This window comes from Anomaloglossus baeobatrachus, chromosome 6, assembly GCF_048569485.1.
Source record: "Anomaloglossus baeobatrachus isolate aAnoBae1 chromosome 6, aAnoBae1.hap1, whole genome shotgun sequence".
NCBI lineage: Eukaryota > Metazoa > Chordata > Amphibia > Anura > Aromobatidae > Anomaloglossus > Anomaloglossus baeobatrachus.
Genome location: NC_134358.1, coordinates 398,309,989 through 398,330,404, shown reverse-complemented (window position 1 = coordinate 398,330,404; position 20,416 = coordinate 398,309,989). Strand labels below are relative to the sequence as shown.

At 40.0% G+C, this 20,416-nt stretch overlaps 1 protein-coding gene across 6 annotated transcripts in view; it reads right to left on the bottom strand.

Annotated features, from left to right (window-relative positions):
• The window catches only part of AMPH (amphiphysin), a 360,005-nt gene that overhangs the window by 107,878 nt on the left and 231,711 nt on the right, over window positions 1–20,416 (bottom strand). For all 6 annotated transcript variants that reach the window (XM_075315119.1, XM_075315120.1, XM_075315115.1 and 3 more), the window contains exons 9-10: window positions 10,246–10,328; window positions 8,045–8,183 (exon numbers count right to left, since the gene is read on the bottom strand). In XM_075315119.1, the coding sequence (XP_075171234.1) occupies window positions 8,045–8,183; window positions 10,246–10,328 (222 nt within the window). The remainder of the gene's footprint in view (window positions 1–8,044; window positions 8,184–10,245; window positions 10,329–20,416) is intronic.

The following is a 20,416-nucleotide window of genomic DNA, read 5'->3' as shown; positions in this document are numbered from 1 at the left end:
TAAGAGGAGACTTTGTGCAGCAGGTCTTCATGGTAAAATAGCTGCTAGGAAACCACTGCTAAGGACAGGCAACAAGCAGAAGAGACTTGTTTGGGCTAAAGAACACAAGGAATGGACATTAGACCGGTGGAAATCTGTGCTTTGGTCTGATGAGTCCAAATTTGAGATCTTTGGATCCAACCACCATGTCTTTGTGTGACGCAGAAAAGGTGAACGGGTGGATTCTACATGCCTGGTTCCCACCGTGAAGGATGGAGGAGGATGTGTGATGGGGTGGGGGTGCTTTTCTGGTGACACTTTTGGGGATTTATTCAAAATTGAAGGCATACTGAACCAGTATGGCTACCGCAGCATCTTGCAGCAGCATGCTATTCCATCCGATTTGCGTTTAGTTGGACCATCATTTATTTTTCAACAGGACAATGACCCCAAACACACCTGCAGGCTGTGTAAGGGCTATTTGACTAAGAAGGAGAGTGATGGGTTGCTACGCCAGATGACCTGGCCTCCACAGTCACCAGACCTGAACCCAATCGAGATGGTTTGGGGTGAGCTGGACCGCAGAGTGAAGGCAAAAGGACCAACAAGTGCTAAGCATCTCTGGGAACTCCTTCAAGACTGTTGGAAGACCATTTCTGGTGACTACCTCTTGAAGCTCATCAAGAGAATGCCAAGAGTGTGCAAAGCAGTAATCAAAGCAAAAGGTGGCTACTTTGAAGAACCTAGAATATAAGACATATTTTCAGTTGTTTCACACTTTTTTGTTAAGTATTTCATTCCACATGTGTTAATTCATAGTTTTGATGCCCTCAATGTGAATCTACAATTTTCAGTCATGAAAATAAAGAAAGCTCTTTGAATGAGAAGGTGTGTTGAAACTTGTGGTCTGTACTGTACCTGCAGATATATCCACAGGTGCGAGCTCCTATGAGCACATAGTCTTAAAGGGAACCTGACAACTCATACATGCTGCCCTATGAATGAGCAACGTACTGTATACAGTCAGGGCCAGAAATATTTGGACAGTGACACAAGTTTTGTTATTTTAGCTGTTTACAAAGACATGTTCAGAAATACAATTATATATATATAATATGGGCTGAAAGTGCACACTCCCAGCTGCAATATGAGAGTTTTCACATCCAAATCGGAGAAAGGGTTTAGGAATCATAGCTCTGTAATGCATAGCCTCCTCTTTTTCAAGGGACCAAAAGTAATTGGACAAGGGACTCTAAGGGCTGCAATTAACTCTGAAGGCGTCTCCCTCGTTAACCTGTAATCAATGAAGTAGTTAAAAGGTCTGGGGTTGATTACAGGTGTGTGGTTTTGCATTTGGAAGCTGTTGCTGTGACCAGACAACATGCGGTCTAAGGAACTCTCAATTGAGGTGAAGCAGAACATCCTGAGGCTGAAAAAAAAGAAAAAATCCATCAGAGAGATAGCAGACATGCTTGGAGTAGCAAAATCAACAGTCGGGTACATTCTGAGAAAAAAGGAATTGACTGGTGAGCTTGGGAACTCAAAAAGGCCTGGGCGTCCACGGATGACAACAGTGGTGGATGATCGCCGCATACTTTCTTTGGTGAAGAAGAACCCGTTCACAACATCAACTGAAGTCCAGAACACTCTCAGTGAAGTAGGTGTATCTGTCTCTAAGTCAACAGTAAAGAGAAGACTCCATGAAAGTAAATACAAAGGGTTCACATCTAGATGCAAACCATTCATCAATTCCAAAAATAGACAGGCCAGAGTTAAATTTGCTGAAAAAAACCTCATGAAGCCAGCTCAGTTCTGGAAAAGTATTCTATGGACAGATGAGGCAAAGATCAACCTGTACTAGAATGATGGGAAGAAAAAAGTTTGGAGAAGAAAGGGAACGGCACATGATCCAAGGCACACCACATCCTCTGTAAAACATGGTGGAGGCAACGTGATGGCATGGGCATGCATGGCTTTCAATGGCACTGGGTCACTTGTGTTTATTGATGACATAACAGCAGACAAGAGTAGCCGGATGAATTCTGAAGTGTACCGGGATATACTTTCAGCCCAGATTCAGCCAAATGCCGCAAAGTTGATCGGACGGCGCTTCATAGTACAGATGGACAATGACCCCAAGCATACAGCCAAAGCTACCCAGGAGTTCATGTGTGCTAAAAAGTGGAACATTCTGCAATGGCCAAGTCAATCACCAGATCTTAACCCAATTGAGCATGCATTTCACTTGCTCAAATCCAGACTTAAGACGGAAAGACCCACAAACAAGCAAGACCTGAAGGCTGCGGCTCTAAAGGCCTGGCAAAGCATTAAGAAGGAGGAGACCCAGCGTTTGGTGATGTCCATGGGTTCCAGACTTAAGGCAGTGATTGCCTCCAAAGGATTCGCAACAAAATATTGAAAATAAAAATATTTTGTTTGGGTTTGGTTTATTTGTCCAATTATTTTTGACCTAAAATGTGGAGTGTTTGTAAAGAAATGTGTACAATTCCTACAATTTCTATCAGATATTTTTGTTCAAACCTTCTAATTAAACGTTACAATCTGCACTTGAATTCTGTTGTAGAGGTTTCATTTTAAATCCAATGTGGTGGCATGCAGAGACCAACTCGCGAAAATTGTGTCACTGTCCAAATATTTCTGGACCTAACTGTATTACACGTTGGCCGCATGATTTCAGCCAGGTATGTAAGATTCTGTGGCGTTCCAGAGAAAAACTCTTTAAAAGCTGCCCACATGGGAGACTGGTTGGACAGAGGGGTCCCAGGTGGAATCTCCCTTCCAATTCCTCTGGCATGACATATCTGTCCCTGCGTGCATGGTGGGTCCAGGGAAAGAAGATGACAGGGACCTGTCTCTCAAGCTAGTCTCTTCTAAGGCTTGATCTATGTCGGCTTTTAAAGTATGTTTTTCTGTGACGCGCCACATCATTGTAGAGTCAAACATAATTTGTTGGACAGCATGTATCACGTTTCCTTTAAAGAGATCCTGTTACTATCACCAGTTTGTGGCTGCTCTTTTATTACAAAGACAATGGGCAGCCACAAACTGATGATTTTTGTAGATAGCAAAGAATTTTAATTCCTAGTAAAAAAAAACCCTTTCTGGTCTCTCTTACTGAGATAACACGAGATTTCGCATGGTAACGTGAGATCTAGTGTTCTATACTAAGTCAGTGATAACATCATTAGCACTGTTACCTTTTGACTACCGCTTAGTAAAATATGCCACAGCACTGATTTAACTTAAAGCACAAGAGTTCACATTAAGGGTATGTGCACACGATCAGGATCCGATGCGTCCTGGATGCAGCAGTTCCTGGTCTGCGGGGCCGTGAGTCTCCTCCGCGGGAGACTGCAGCTGTTCGCACCCACGATCTGGGCTCACGCAGTTGAAGTCTCTCTCTCTTCTGTTCAGCCTACGGAGAACGCTTGCGACTCTGCAGCAAAGAACTGACATGCTTGTGGCTCAGAAAGCCACACTGCAGGTCAGTTTACGCTGTGGGCCGTACACGCACAGTGGGCATGGGATTTCTAAAAATTTCTAAGCTGAAATATGCTGAGTCCAAAATGCTGTGAACCCTGATCGTGGTCACGCACCCTTTCATGCGCAATCTCACACTTTCACAGTGAGTAGGACAGTGGAGAGTTGTAATTATGCAGGTATAACACAAACTAGACCTTGACGTTAAGACCAGACTTTTCCTAAAAAGTTGGGTCCTTTAAGTTTGTACTAGAGACATATCATCATTATTGATAAAAAAATGTTTTTTACAAAAATCATCAGATTGCGACTGCCATTCTTGCATTTTTTGTTTCTGTTCTTCCATGACTTTTAATTTTCCATGAAAAGAGATGTGTGAGGGCTTTTTGTTTGCATGACAAATTGTAATTTTAAATGATTCTCTTCAGTTTACCGTATAATGAACTGGACAAAAACAAAAGATTCGAAGTACGATGAAATAGCGAAAAATAATTCCGCAATTGTTTTTGGGATTTTGTTTTTATGGTTTGTTCATTGTGTTGTAAAAGTGATATGATAACAAGATTCTCCAGTTCAGATCAATTACAGTGATAAGAATTGGTATAGCAGTTTTTCTTTTTTTTCATTTAAATGGTGAAAAAGAAACAGAAATTTGCATGTGTTAGCTATCTTCAGTGAAAAATAACATTTTCATTTTTACATTGATGCAGCTGTGTTAGGGTTTTTCTTTTTTGCATTGTGAGCTGATGTTTTTGTAGGGGGGTCAGGGTTATGCCCACCCCCGCAGAAGCAGCCGGCACACGGGTAGTCTATGTCTGATGTGTAAATATGAATGTGTATTGTGTTAATAGCCATCAGGTGACAGTATTATAGCACAGATGTCCTGGCACCTGGGTGAGCAGGGAGGGAGTTAATAAAGAGGAGGAGAAGAAGATGTATAAAAGGGAGAGATAGGGAGTAGGGATCAGGCGAGTCCCCCAGTAGGAGTTGTGTATAGAAGCCCTTTTCAATATTCTGACCCTAAGGGTCACCCCTGCGGCTGTGACACGTGGGATCCGTTATACGATCGGTGAACTGTGTCCCCAGAAGCATGGTATAGTCCTGACGGTTGGGTGTTTGGCGTTCGTTTCTGTCTGACTCGGAATACTCCAAGATTCCCTCACCATAACTGAAGGTCAGTGCACCCTCAAAAAGAAGGATATGTCTGGATCTTGGCCTGTACAATATGATAAAGAGTTGCATACAAGTCACAATGTATATGGGAATAATGAAAAGCAAAACTGCTATGGGAATACTAGACTGAAAAATACAATAAACTATCTGAAAAAGTGAAAAAACATGAAAAATGGAATATGCATAACTGCTATGAATATTCATTATTCATAGCAGTTATGCATATTCCTTTTTTCATGTTTTTTCACTTTTTCAGATAGTTCATTGTATTTTTCAGTCTAGTATTCCCATAGCAGTTTTGCTTTTTATTATTCCCATATACATTGTGACTTGTGTGCAACTCTTTTTTCTATTGTATAGTTATGTTTTTTGAGTCTTGCACCATGTCCACACCATTGGTGTTCCAGACATACATTCTTTAGTTGGATCTTGGCCTGGGCACGGGCGAAGAAGAGCCATAGTGTGTGGTTCTTCGTGTGCGCAAGCATCCCCTGTAGGTGGGGAGTGACCCAACAGACTTTATGAACCGGTCGGTGCCAGTGTGAAATGAAGGAATGAGAGGCCTAGAGGTGTCATACAGAACCCAGGTGCCAGAAGGATGGATAGCTGCTAAATTTAATACCAGGATGGCGTGTAGGAGGAACCCTAATGGAACATCTAACGGTGCCGATGTGATGCAGAACGAAGCAGTGCAGGAGTGGAAGAGAAATAAAGACTGTTTGTTTAAGAAGAAGTCGTGTGTCAGCTTTATTGTCTGTAAAGAAGAATTCAATGTCGTCTGGACTGTTGCAGAGTCCTTCTGTGTTTGGAGTGGAGACGGGGAGGCATGGGATTAACGAGCGGCTGCACTGCGGCCTGTTAACCCCTGCACGCACGACTTACACGGCTTGCCCCGTGCCTGCTGCTCTCATATTTTAATAACACCATTTTTGAGTAGATTAGGCTTTTTGATTGCTTCTTATTGCAATTGTTTTAAGTAGTTGTTACAAGCGAAATTCTGACATTTCAACTCTTTTTTTGTCTCCTAATAGCGTTTACAGATAGGGTTAATTACTTTTATATTTGAATAGATCAGACGTTTATGGATGCCGTGATGCCACATTTATTAGGGTTATTTGATTTGAATATGACCATGCAGGAACATGATCTGAACATAATATATCTCCTTGGCAGGAGAGGATGCAAAAGAAACAGGATGGGCTCACAACTGATACTTTCTGTGAGGTAAAACAATGTTTTCAAACAAGGAGGAAAATGTTTTACGTCACAAAAAATCTCATGCTGTAATATCTATATACTCTCTTTTGCTTCCTCACCTACCTTGGAGATGTGGCTCATTGACGAGGAAAAGGGTAACAATGGTTTGAACATTTGAATTTCAGGCTTCATATCTCACCATCCACTACAGCTTTAAACATGAGATTATCTTCATTTTATAGACAATCATCTTGACTATATCATATAAATTTGACTTGCAACTATTTAGCATATGATTAGTTATACAGATTCTTGTCATGTCACGTCTTATCATGTCACTCACTGCATTGTCACTGTTTTGCTCCTTGTTACTGTTTTGCTCCTTTGCTTCCTGCATACCACAAATTACAACCTGTTCTCACATTTCCTAAAAGCTTAGTGTGTTACTAGGTTGATTCCCAAGCAAAAGGTTAATGGTTCAAATCAAGAAGCAGTGATGAAGAAAATTTCCCGAGAAATTAGAAACAACATCACCCTGCTCATTGATAGCGGTCTCTAAAGGGGGCTTTACACGCAACGACATCGCTAACGAGATGTTGTTGGGGTCACGGAATTCGTGACTCACATCCGGCCTCGTTAACGACGTAGTTGCGTGTGAAACGCACGAACGACCGTTAATGATCAAAATTACTTACCTAATCGTTGATCGTTGACATGTCGTTCTAATCCCAAATATCATTGCTGTTGCAGGATGCAGGTTGTTCATCGTTCCTGCGGCAGCACACATCGCTATGTGTGACACCGCAGAAACGAGGAACATCATCGTACCTGCGGCCGCACGCAATGAGGAAGGAAGGAGGTGGGCGGGATGTTCGGCCCGCTCATCTCCGCCCCTCCTCTTCTATTGGGCGGCCGCTTAGTGACGCCGCTGTGACGCTGAACGAACCGCCCCCTTAGAAAGGAGGGGGTTGGCCGGCCACAGCGTCGTCGTCGTGTGACGGGTCCGAGCGATGTTGTGCGCCACGGGCAGCGATTTGCCCGTGACGCACAACTGACGGAGGCGGGTTCTTTCACCAGCAACATCGCTAGCGATGTCGCTGCATGTAAAGCAGCTTTTAGCCAAGAAAATTGCCAAAGTGCAGCATGTGAGTGCCATGACAGTTAGAAGAAAAGAAAATGAAGTCCATGTATTCAAAAGCCAAGTGGTGGACGTCCAGGCAAAATATCATAGTCAACAAGTCAGCTCATCACAACCTAGTTGAATATTTGTGGCTAGAGTTGAAGACAATATACATACCCAAGTGAGTCGACTAGTACGTACCAACATTGGGAATGTGTAGAGATCAGATTTTGGATGAGACATGCTGGAATCCGATAAAGAGCATGCCCAGAAACTTTTAGGCAGTGTTGGAAGCCAAAGGTGGATTTACAAAATACTAACAAGATAATATGGTTACAAGTCACATTTATGTAAGAGATAGCCAAGATGATTGTCTATAAAATGCAGGTAGTCACACGCTCAAAGCTGTAGTGGATGGTGAGATATGGAGCCTGAAATTCAAAAGTTCAAACATTGTTACCCTTTTTCTTGTCAGTGTATGTTCAGACCATGTTCCTGCACGGTCAGACACAGCCATTACACAGTACATAGCAGGGGCACATAGTGGCAGTGCATGCACAGTCAACCTACAAGTCATTGCTCTAAGTTCTCAAGGCAGCGAATGCGCAGATTGAGAACATTGATAACTTGTAGATACAACCGCGAATGTGCTGCTGATGGCACCATTTTATTAGAGACCTAATGCTTTTCTAAGAACACAAAAATACTGCTGCAGTGCAATCTTTAAAATAGGAGGCAGGTTGTCACAGATGGATCATAGCTCTGTTATTCAAACACAGTAGGCAGATGTATGTTCCAGAGGACTAAGTAAAGACCCTCCCCACAAGATTGCTCCGTTGCATGAAACTATCATTGCAAGAAAACTTCAAACCGTGATTATATAAAAACCAGTAAATGGAATTCTTTACCACATATTTCATGTTAATCAATATCGCAGCGCCAGTATGGTCAGGTTTGTACTTTACATAGCAAAATCCTGCTGACAGGTTCTCTTTAAGTCAAGGTTTATGCTAATATATACAAGCTGATTAAATACATTTATAACATTATTCCTGCGATGTGACTCCTATGTACCTGTGAAGGTGATTTAGGTCTTGCTGGTGCTGGGGAGGCAGGTGCTAATGTATGGTTAGGACTTGCTAATGGACTAGGTATCTGTGAAACCTCTTCTGGTGGAGACGGGGTCTTCGCAATACGGAGTGGACCAGAATCACTAATGCAGAATAAACAAAAAAAATTTATATTTATTTAGGAAAGAAATGATTCTACAGTGTGGAAATGTTCATTGTTAGTAAGATATTCTTTTCTAAAAATTAGACTGCATAATATAAATGTAAACTTGGAAGCAGATTCTAGTAGGGCAATAGGGGATCACTAATCTAATGCATCATTGTACATGTGCGGAACAATCATCCTCGAAACGCGCAGCAATCCAATGCTTTTACCTAAGAGGCAAGCCAAAGCACTCACCATCGTTTTCTGTTGCAGTATTAAAGAAACAAAATGATTTTTAATAAAAAATGTATCTTTTTTTATTCTCAAGAACTTTGTCAGGCAACTAAAAAGTCTAATCTACAACTAAGATATGAATTCCACCCAATCTTTACACTCCGGGGACTTCCCCCATGTTATATTTTACCAATCATTCATGAAATCTGCCACTCACACACTGATTATAATATTCTTTTATTTTTATTTAATCATTTATTTCATTTTTTTTAGTCTAGTTCTGTCTGTTGTTGGACTTTATGCATAACGAAAGTGGCAAGGACCTTGTTTTCTGCTGTATGGCGTTTCAAAAGTTTAGTGACCCGTGTCTGTCACTTGATGGGCACGTTCTGACAAATTTCATCTTATCCACTTTTAGCAAGAACAATATCAGTTAATCTGTTGGAAATTCCAACAAAGGCTCCAAACATAGCAGAAATATTGTAAGAGAAGGGCCATGGGCCCTCTAATATCGTGTGCAGGTGCTCAACTATAAAGCCCTGATCTTTAGAAAAAGCATATACTACCCTATGGGCCCTCTAATATCATATGCAGGTGCTCAACTATAAAACTAAAGGGCCCTGACCTTTAGAATAAGCATATACTACCACAAAGGGAATCTGTCACCAGGATTTTGCTACCTCATCTGAGAGCAGCATAATAGAGGAAAAGAGACCCTGATTCCAGTGATGCATCATTTAGTTTACTGGGTGCAGTCGTTGTGACACAATCAGAGTTCTTAAATGAAGCTAAGCTCAGAAATCTATCCCTGCCATCTATCTATCCCTATATTATGTTGTGTTCAGATTACATGGCAAAAACTTGCTGACCAAGTCACTTTAAGGACCAGGCGATTTTTTTGTTTATGTGCTTTTTCTCCTCCCCTTTTTCCAAGAGACATAGCTTTTTTCTTTATTATTGAGCCATAACATAAATATATCTTCCTAAAAAGAGTGCATCTAGAGTAGAAAAGGTCTAGTTCTAATGAGGAATGGATGCTAACAAATGAAAATTAGTGGGTTGATAAGGCTTACATGTGGTCTCCTTCTGGATAAGATATGTATACCTCTGCCTGATGGCCCCATTTATAACAGCTGATTGTGGCTGTCCCACATAGCCTTGCCTAAATTCTTCTCTAGCGTATTCCCTGTCAGTAGAGACAGGTAAGAAATGCAAAAATTGTGAGATGTCTTTTCAAACTTGTGGGATTGTAAGGGAGGTTACTGATCATCTCTTAAAGGGAATCTGTCAGCAGGTTTTTGCTATGTAATCTGAAGACAGCATGCTGTAGGGGTTAAAACACAGATATTAGTGACCTGTCTCTTATGAGACTGTCTACTGTTTACTTGCAATGATTGTTTTAACACCAGTACTTAATCATTGCTTTGACTACAATGCCTCATTACTAGTTATCTGCCATGCCCCCTGCTGTGATTAGCAGTTCATTGTATATAGACATTGTTCATAGAGAACCTGGTTTGTGTGGGGGCAACTTTCTCATCTCTGTTGCATGCTAAATCTAAAAACTCTGTGTCAGAACGGCTGCACCCAGTAAACTAAGTGATACATAGGGTCCCTTTGCCGCCACTATGTTGTTCTCAAATGAGGTAGCAAAAAACCTGCTGACTGATTCCCTTTAAGTCTTTGTTTTATTTCTCAAAGTGTTTGTGCTGAACCTGTCACAAATTTCCAATACTCACCCTCTTCAAATATTTGGATACATGACTGAGAGTGATTAATGGCCATAACCGAAACATTAATTCTGACTTATATAATTGGTGTCCTACCTTGGAGCTCCTTGAATAGTGAATGCTTTATCAGCATGCTGATCTCCTAACTTGGTCATAACTTCATATAGTTTGTGACACAGCTGAAAACAGAAAAATAAAACATGATGTATTAATACTGTATATATAAACGTACTTTACATTACTTTTCACATACACACTGCATTACTAAATTGTGCAGTCAAATTGAATTTATCTTTTTTTAATAGAATTTTATTTGCATTTTTAGGTTTCTCAATGACTTGTCTTAAGAATTGGATCATTAATTTTCTCTTCCCCTTTTGGTAAAATCAAGATTGTAATAAAATAGAATTGGATCCAACAGGTAGTAAAAATACTTGTTTTATTAAATATCCTTTAAAAACTTTATAAAATGCACAAGTTCATATGCATTCTGTCCAGTAGAACCACAAGTCTTAGGAGAAGCTGCTAATGAAGAGAAATTAATTCGCCTCCACAAACAGGTTCTTCTTTATTCAAATAACTCTGTTACACAGGACATTAGATGACAGATGAAATGGCGTTCTGACATCCACATACCACATTTACGCGTTTTGGGTCTGAACCACCTTTAGGCATGATCTAAGAGTGGTTCACACCTCAAACGCATAGATGTGGTATGCAGCTGTCACCACAACGCCATTCCATCTGTCATCAAATGTCCTGTGTAAAATTTTTATTTTAATAAAGAAGAACCTGTTCATGGAGCCAGATACGTTTCTTTTCATTAGCTGATTCACTCAGACTGTGGCAGAGCCTTTACTGGAGCTCCGGGCACAATAGTGAGCTGGACTCTATAATACTGTTCTCTTAGGAGAAGTCCTACTGGTTAACGTGTTTCAATAACAAATTATTCCCCGTGATTTAAGAATGAAGACGTCTCTTATCATCACTTATGAATTTGTTACAAAATGGTACAATATACTAAAAAATTGTGCAACGCAGCTAATAAAATTGATTATTTCCCGCGATGAAACTCCATTAGAGGAAACTAAAAGTGTAATAAAACAGGTGCAGGAACATTTCCGACAATACAGGACAAAAATGGAATTTAATGAACTTAATAAATAAAATTTTAACCTCTTCACGACACATGACGTACTGGGTACGTCATGGATCCCTGCCTGCTGCCACCGGGAGTGATCGCTGAACATATCAGCTGCTTTGAATAGATGACGGGCGTCTATCAGGCACGAGTGGATTCAATACCCACTTGTGCCTGTTAACCCCTTGCAGCGCGATATAACAGTGGGCTGAGGTAAGCATTCACTTACCCGGTTCCACGGGAAGTCACATGATGTGTTCATGTGGATCCGATGGTTGCCATGGTAGCACAGGGTCATGTGATGACTCCTGTAGCTATCATGAGTCAGTTCCTCTTCCAGCCAGCAGAGGGCCAAGTGTGAGAGGGGAGCTGCTTTTGTGCAGATCAGAGCAATGCTGCTCTGATCTATAAGAAAGAATGAGCTATCAGAATGCTGATCATTATAATCCCCTAGGGACACTAGTAAAATAAAAAAAGTTAAAAAAAAAAGTTTTCAAAAATTAAAATAAAATAAAAAAACCTAAAAGTTCAAATCACCCCCCCCATTCACCCCACTGAAAATTAAAGGGTTTAAAAAATAAAAAAATATACACATATTTGGTACCACCGCATACAGAAATGGTACTATTAAAGGCATCAGCTCGGGATGCAAACAATAAACCGTCATTGAGCCATAAGTCCTGAAAAATGAAAATGCTACAGATCACAGAAAATAGCACAAAAAGTGAAGCATTTTTTGGGGAAAAACTTCAGATTTTTTTTTAACCCCTTAGATAAAAGTAAACCTATACATGTTTGGTATCTGCTCGCATACCGACATGAGGCATCACATCAACACAACAGTTTTATCATATATTGAACACTGTGAATAACCTATTCCAAAAACAATCATACAATCGCACTTTTTTTTTGCAATTTTTTTGCACTTGAAATTTTTTTGTCGATTTCCAGTACACTATATGGTAAAACGTATGATTTCCTTTAAGAGTAGAACTCATCCTGCAAAAAATAAGCCCTTATATGGCAAGATAGACAAAAAAATAAAAAAGTTATAGCTCTCAGAAGATGGGGAGCGAAAAAAACGGAATAATGGAAAATCGCCAGGGGGTGCAGGGTTTAAACACGGCATCCTTAGGGACAAAACGAGCGGGAGAAAGTAATCCAAAGAGATCCCGACAATGGGAAAAACGTAGAGGACTAGACTACAAACTCTGATACAGTTAATTTGTAATCTTTAGTGATGAGTGAGCACTACCATGCTCAGGTGCTCGGTACTCATAACCAGCAGTTAGACTCTTGGATGGGTGAAACTCAAGTATCCGAATTTAATGTAAATCAACGGTGAATTCGAGCATTTTTGTGGAAGATTTTCCAGAAAAATGCTCAATCTCTCCATTGACTTTCATTATACTCGGGTCCTCGAGTCGAACACATCCAAGCACCAACTGCTGGTTACAAGTACCGAGTACCTGAGCATTGTAGTGCTCGCTCATCACTAGTCATCTGATATCATTGGCAAAGAACAACAGCTGCGGTTATGAGACGGGTTATGGTTTGATACTTATGGTTTGATTTACATCAAACCATATAAGATGTTAAACTCATGAGATCACTCATGGTTAAAAAAAATAAACATTTCAGACACGTATCTTCTGGAGACACAAATTCATACTTTGATGAGGATGTGTCAGGATCCCGAACCTGCTCAGTCACCTATTTACTTTATGGATCAAAGGACCCACATGAATTTACAATAGTTACTGTCTTGAAAACAGCAGAGTGGGTTTCTGCTTATAAGGACTTTTCTTTATTATTTATTTTTTACTTAAATGCTTGTATTTGGGGGCTAAAAATAATTTTTCAATTGAGTTTCATTACAATTTTTGCACAGTTTTGCCTTTAAAGGCTTTTTTTTCTCTGCACATTAAATTTTGATAGAGTGTGTGGTCATAAATATGCTGATACGCTGAGAGGAGCTCAGAAAAAAAACCAAAACAGAAAAAGAGATAGACACTTTCCCAATGGACCGTCAGAATGAGCTCGCTGATGGATTCTCAGTTAATCTATTCCGCAGTCAGCAGAATACAAACATTACACATTTTTTTTAATGAAACCCAGTTACAAAAATATTTTTAACTAAAAATATATACATTTAAGTAATAGAAAAAATTCCTCCAACGTTGAACAGACAACAAGGTGAGAATGTTGCATTTACAAAGTCTTATTTTTACCCTAAACCATCTGGGCCTCCAACCCTGAATACATTCCAGGAATTGGTGCAAAAAGAACACAATATTACATTCACAAACTATTCAGATCTAGGGTCATTGTTCTTAGTAAGGTTAAAAACTCAGCAATTTACTTTTTAAAAAAATACAGGGAATTGAGAGTGAGCATGGCAGATAAAGGGTCAGTAGTATTATTGGATACAAAACTACCGTATATCTCCATTTCCACAAATGAATATTACGAGATTAAACAACAAATGAAAAATTAAAAAGTGACCCTCCAAATATATTCCCACTAAATTTAAAATCTGTATTAGATGATTCATTTTGTAAGAATCGGGCAGAAAAAGGTAACATTCCATGCAGCACCATCATTGGGAAATGAAACCCTAACCAATGGGCTGTATATGGGCTGCCCTGGCTCATAGACAGTTTTCAATGGCGGACTCTCATTATGGTCTCAGTTCACTAATAGAGTATTAAAAATAGGATTTAGAAGCCAGAAACCCCTTTAAGATGCCAGAGATATGGTAATTCTCATTTCTTAAAATTGTAAAATAAAACCAAACAAATTAGGCTGAGCTGACCCTGTGTTTATAACTCCCATCGTGTAGTTATGATACCTTTTCCTGGCTAACAAAAATAAAATACTGTAAATGATGTTAAAAAGCAAACTTTTGAGACAAGTCAGACTAGAGAACAAGAAAAAAAATCTGACTAGACTCCTGCAGCATCATTTTGCTCCAATATACTTGTATCTACTCATTTAGACATTTGGTACAGTCCACGATATTAGATAAACCAAGTAAGTAAACATCTAATATCAGTGTGCGGGAGAGGAAAGAAATTAAGAGCCTGAAGAGCAACAAGTACACCATTAATAAGCCTGAGGATAAAGGTGATGCCATAGTCTTCCTGAATATAACGGACTACATTAAAGAAGCTCACAGACAGCTGATGGACCTAAGGAACTACACCAAACTGGATGATGACTCAACTTCAAATATATGAGGGAGTTGAAAAAGAGTCATCAGGGGTCTGTGTACAGATCCCACAAACCTTCTGGACATTATACCTGAGAATCCTAGGATAGGACTTTTCTAAATGCTTCCCAAGATTCAGAAACCACGTAACCCAGGGAGGCCAATCATCTCAGGGGTGGGAACACTCACTAAAAAAATCTCATGGTGGGTAGACAATTTACTTAAACAGATGGTAAAGAAGACAATCAGTTATTTATAGGACTCCATAGACCTTTTAAAAAAGCTATCTACAATAGGTCCTCTCCCCAACACAACCATCTTAGCCACCATTGATGTTTAATCCATATATGAAGATAAACTAACAGACTAGCAAATGTTTCTTGAATCCCTTCTGAGTCTGTATTAAGACTCAACAAATTTATCCTCACACATAACTTTTTCTCTTTCGGCAAAGGAGCTATTTCAGCACGGCACCGGAACTGATACGGGCAGCAAAATGGCACCCCAGTATGCCAACCTTTTCAGGGCTAAACTGGAAAATTACTTTTTAGCATCCTGCTCCATCAAACCCTTGGCCTATTTCCGTTACATTGATGACATCTTAATAATCTGGACTAAGGGGTACTTTACACACTACGACATCGCTACAGATATATCGTCGGAGTCACGTTGTTTGTGACGCACATCTGGCGCCGGTAGCGACATCGCAGCATGTAACACTAATGAGCGACGATCAACGATTGCAAAATCGTTCCTAAACGGTGATCGTTGACACGTCGTTCATTTCCTTAATATCGCTGCAGCCACCGGTGCGATTTTGTATGTCGTTCCTGCGGCAGCACACATCACTATGTGTGACACCGCGGGAGCGACAAACGTCTCCTTAAAAACATTTACCTGTGACCAAACATTTCTGTGCTTCAGGACACAACATAAACAATATGAAAGTTGTCATATTAAAATGCAACTTCAAATCCACAAAAACATCAAAGGGTCTGGGAATACAAGTATATTACAGCCTTTGACCCCCCCACCCCCCACAGAAATAAATTTGAAGGATTTGTGACTTACAAAATCTGAGCAATCTTCTCCAGAGACAGTGAGGGCAGCAGGCCTCTGATCTTACATGGATATTGCAACTATAAAACTTTTACAGCACTAATCTCAGCTAATTAAAGATTCACTATATAAATTCAGTTTGTTTATTTAAATGTTTATTTATTATGCCATGTATCTGCTCTGTTTGTGTCTATATTAGTGTTTCTTACTTTATTTTATTTTATTTTTGTTAGCTTTTAAAAGCGATCATAACTACAAGATTATAATTTTGTTTGTCCCGCTGAGAGCAATCAGTCTTTTTTCAACTGGCTAATACAGTACCAAACCTTTTTTTCTTATAACTCCCATCTAATTCTGAGAAACGAGCCTGATACATGCGTTAAAAAGAGGCCATGACGCATGCCTAACATCAGCATCTATTACCGCAACACTGATAGGGGATCTGTTTAACAAATACATTAAGAGTTATTTCATAAGGTATCAGAAAAAAATATATAACATATAGGTAATATATGTGTCTCTGTTAGGACTAAGTTTGACTCACTAAAGGGGTTGACCATTACTAGGACAACTCCTTCTCGTTCCCCTTGTTTGACCTGTTAAAATAAAAAAAAGCTTATACTTGCCTTGTACCAATGGTGACAATGCTTGTGTTCCCAGGAAGATGAGGTTGTTACATCAGCCCCACACCCAATTACCACTGGCTTCAATGTTCTGCACCTTCAGACAAATAAGTAATTATCGGGAAGAGAGAGACCAGCCGCAGCTATCACTTCCTCTAGATTACTTATACATTGAAGACAGGGAGAGAAAAGTTGGCGGAGATTGGGCATGGGACTCGAGTGACGTAAGAACCTCATATGAGACCCGGGAGAGTGAGCACTGGCACCGCTGATACAGGAGGTGAGTATAAGCTTTTTTCTTTTAATGGGTGCAAACATGGGGAACATGAAGGAGTTGACTAAGTAGTAGACAATCCCTTTAACCAGCTATAGTCTATAATAGCCACTGTTACATTAATCAATCATGAAAAGCTATTGAAAAACTCATAATATCCTTCAAAAGCATGCATGTTGCAAATACTATACAGTAACATCTATCACCTGAAGACTGCCATGATAGAATATTTATTGGAATAGTGTAGTTTACTATACTATTTTATACCTTCCCTTTACCATATAGTATTATATACTATTTAAAGCACCACTCTAGCCATTTGGGGAGGGGGTTTCAGCGCTGGAGTGGTGCTTTAAATTTAACCTCTCTGCCCCCTGTTATACACTCACCTTCTGGCGGCTTTATTTTTTACCGAGGCTGTTCCGGTCCCACAACACCATCTTGAGTCTATAACTTCTAATAAGCTGGAAGTCAGGCATTACTTCACACAAGTGCTCAATGCATCTGTATGAGAACCAGAACGAGTCCAGAACGAGGCTCTCATAGAGATGTATTGACTTGTGACCAATGGTGCACTTCATGAAACACTGGAGCTGCCGCAGGTCACAGACCAGAGAAGGCTGACTAAAGCTGCTTTCACACTACGTTTTTTTAACATCCGTCATGAACTTTTTTTAACGCAAAAACGGATCCAGTGCAAATGCATTTTCATTTCAATGCATTTGCAATGGACTCGCGTCAACATGCGTTCACCTGCGTTTGCGTGCGTTATAGTAAGGATCCAGCGAGTTGCATTTTTTTAACATTTTTCAAAAACGCTACTTGTAGCGTTTTTGACCTGCGTCCAAATACTGCAAATTGCTGGATCCTGACTATACTGCATGCAAACGCATGTGAACGCTGGCATGCTGATAGACAGGATCCTGCTTGCTCTAAAGAGCATGCCCTGAAACCAGCCTCAGGTGATCAGTCCCTCTCTCCCCCTCCCTCTCTCCCCCTCTGTCTCTCTCCCCCTCCCTCTCTGCCTCTTTCTCCCTCTCCCTCTCCTCTCTCTCCCCCGTCTGAGAGCTGCGAACACTCGTAACCAAGGTAAATATCGGGTAACCAAGGAAAGCGCTTCTCTTAATTACCCGATATTTACGTTGGTTACGTGTGCAGGGAGCCGGCTCCTAGCACCTGCGGATGCTCGTAACCAACGTAAATATCGGGTATCCATGCAAGTTACCCGATGTTTACCTTGGTTACGAGCCTCTGCAGCTGTCAGAAGCCGGCTCCCAAGTCTATCACATTCAGTTCCACTGACTCCCGATCACATGACTCCAATGCCCGCCCATAAACTTAAAGTGACAGGATCCTGCAAAATAACACATGCGTTTGCATGCATGCGTATTTTTGCTGTAAAAGCAGGATCCGCTTTTACAGCAAAAAGACGTTCATGACGCATGTTAAAAAAACGTAGTGTGAAAGCAGCCTAAAGTGGAGGCGATAGAAGATCAAGCTGCTGGAAGGGGAGTATAACACAGGGGTCAGGAGACTTAGATTTAAAGCACCACTACAGCGGTGTAATGAAAAAACAACGATGGAGTGTGCTGTAAAAGGGCTCTATTTTGCCTTCTGTCTGGTAATAGATACATGTGGACATATAGAGCATGTATGTCGCAGGGTTTCCCAGCTTACACACTAAACATAACACAAAACGTGATGCCATAAGTGTCAAATATGCATGATAAGATAACATTGTATCACAATGCATTATATGTATCATTTGTATCATCAGTATCATCTAGTTCTCTGCGTTTGCTCTTAGCCAAAATAACAATTTACGTGAACTTTCTGATAATTGTATAATAAGTCTATTTGTAAGTAATATAGTATCCATGAACAACAAAAATTCAACACCAATAATTGTCACCTTGTATATTACAGGAAATTATATGTCATATACAGTATAAAATTAATAACTATAATGCATATTGTGCAGTTCATAGCATTATGTTCTTTTAATATAGAAGAATCGGTTGCGATGGAAAAATAAATGTTGCAAGCATGAAGAGCTTGTATTTTTGCAGAACACTCAGTTGAGAAAACCAATAAAAAATAATTTGGCATTTTGTTTGCTTTCTCACAAACAAAGATTAAATACAGCACAGCCGGGAGGCTTGAATTTAGCAAAGCAATAAATATGTAGCAGTTCTGCTTACTGATATATGTGCTGCCACACAAATCAGATTGCAAACTGACAGCAACCGAATATATAGAAATGTAGCACAAAGTGTAAAATGGAGAAACCGCTCTCCAGAGAAGCATTTGTTCCTCATTTTTCTGCAATGTTTTGAAATGCTCAGACACCGGGGACTTTAAACGCCACCGTTTATAAGTCGGTTCTTGCAGCCCTGCAGTGACTTTCACGTCTGGGCTCAGGGGTACAAAGCAAAAGAAATTCAATTTTTTTGTCAACAAAGCCTTTTAAACTCTGAACAGGGGGGATGTATTGTTAAGGCTCCAGCTTTTTGTGTGTTATTAGTTTTTGGGAGGATATATGTGATTTTAATAAGAACCATGAGTCTTATGAATGGGTTTTCCTATAATTGTTTAAAACAGTGGTGGGCAACTAGAAACTTTGTAAAACTCACTGTTGTATCTAGATTTAGGCAGAAACTCTATCAGGTGAATATGTGCAATGTATGAGAATACAGAAGTATTGAGAAAGCTGTCACGTTACTAAAAACAGTCCATGTAAAATGCGCTTCTAATAAAAAGTATGTGTGTATGTAAGGGACTCACTGGGTGTAGTGGTTTATTAATAAACAGTCATTCAGCCCTAGCAATGGGGTTCCTCCTCTCCAAAGCGGCATGGAAGCACTAACCCAACACCTGTTTTTAACAGCTGCAAGTTTACCTTATTTTAAAGGCACAGTCTCTTTTTCTTTTAATTAGATAATTTTTATTGAAAGCTCCAAATACAAATTTTTCATTTTCAATTATGTATGACATAATAATTCCATATGATAAAACAAAGAAAAAACATAACTTCAATTCCTTCCAATTCCAATTGCCTTCCCTTAACCCAAATCCCAAAAAGCTTTGGCTGAAGTTTGTAAAAAAAAAGTATGAATACTGCACAGTAGAAGAATGTAAATGGGTAATGTAGAGCGATGAGACAAAAGTCAATAAACAAGGCTCTGATAGGTGCAAATGGGTCTGGACAAAATAAGGGAAAGTGGGGCTAATGGATTGAGAAATTGAAGAAACTGTCAAATTCGGTGGAGGAAGCTTGATGATATGGGGTTGTTTCACAGCCAAAGGTGTTGGATACTTGACCAGGATCAATGATGGTCTCAATGCTGACCTATCTGTGAGTGTCCTATAAGACGAGTTACTTTTTTTACTAGAGTATTATGGGTATGAAGAGAATGACATAGTCTGCTGGTGTTACAATGTGGGCAGGTGTGTTTAGTCAATACAGAACTGCCCTACGTTTTGTGAATGGTACAGTGACAAGCCCCTATTACTTGAATAACATCATTAATCCAGTCATTGTGCCTCTGCATTAACAACACAGGCCTAATTCCATCTTCATGGACAATGCTCCAGCTCATAGAGGTCGAATCATAAGGGAATAGCGCCTGGAGACTGGAGTATCTCAAATACAACAGTCTGCACTTTCTCCAGACCTGAATCCAATAGAAAACCTATAGGATCAGCTGTGACGCCTTGTAGAGGCTCGTACCTTTGTACCCGAGAACCCTAATAACCTGAGGGCCGCCCTTAAAGAACAGTGGAATGCCATGCCTCAGCAGATAATAACTCCACTTGTGAACAGCATGAGACATCATTGTCAAGCTGTAATTGATCCTCAAGGCCACATTACAAGTTATTGAGACATTGACATGTTTTGGGGTATACCCATCACTGTTGTTGGCTTTAGTTTCAATAAATTGTTTGAGATGAGGAAATCA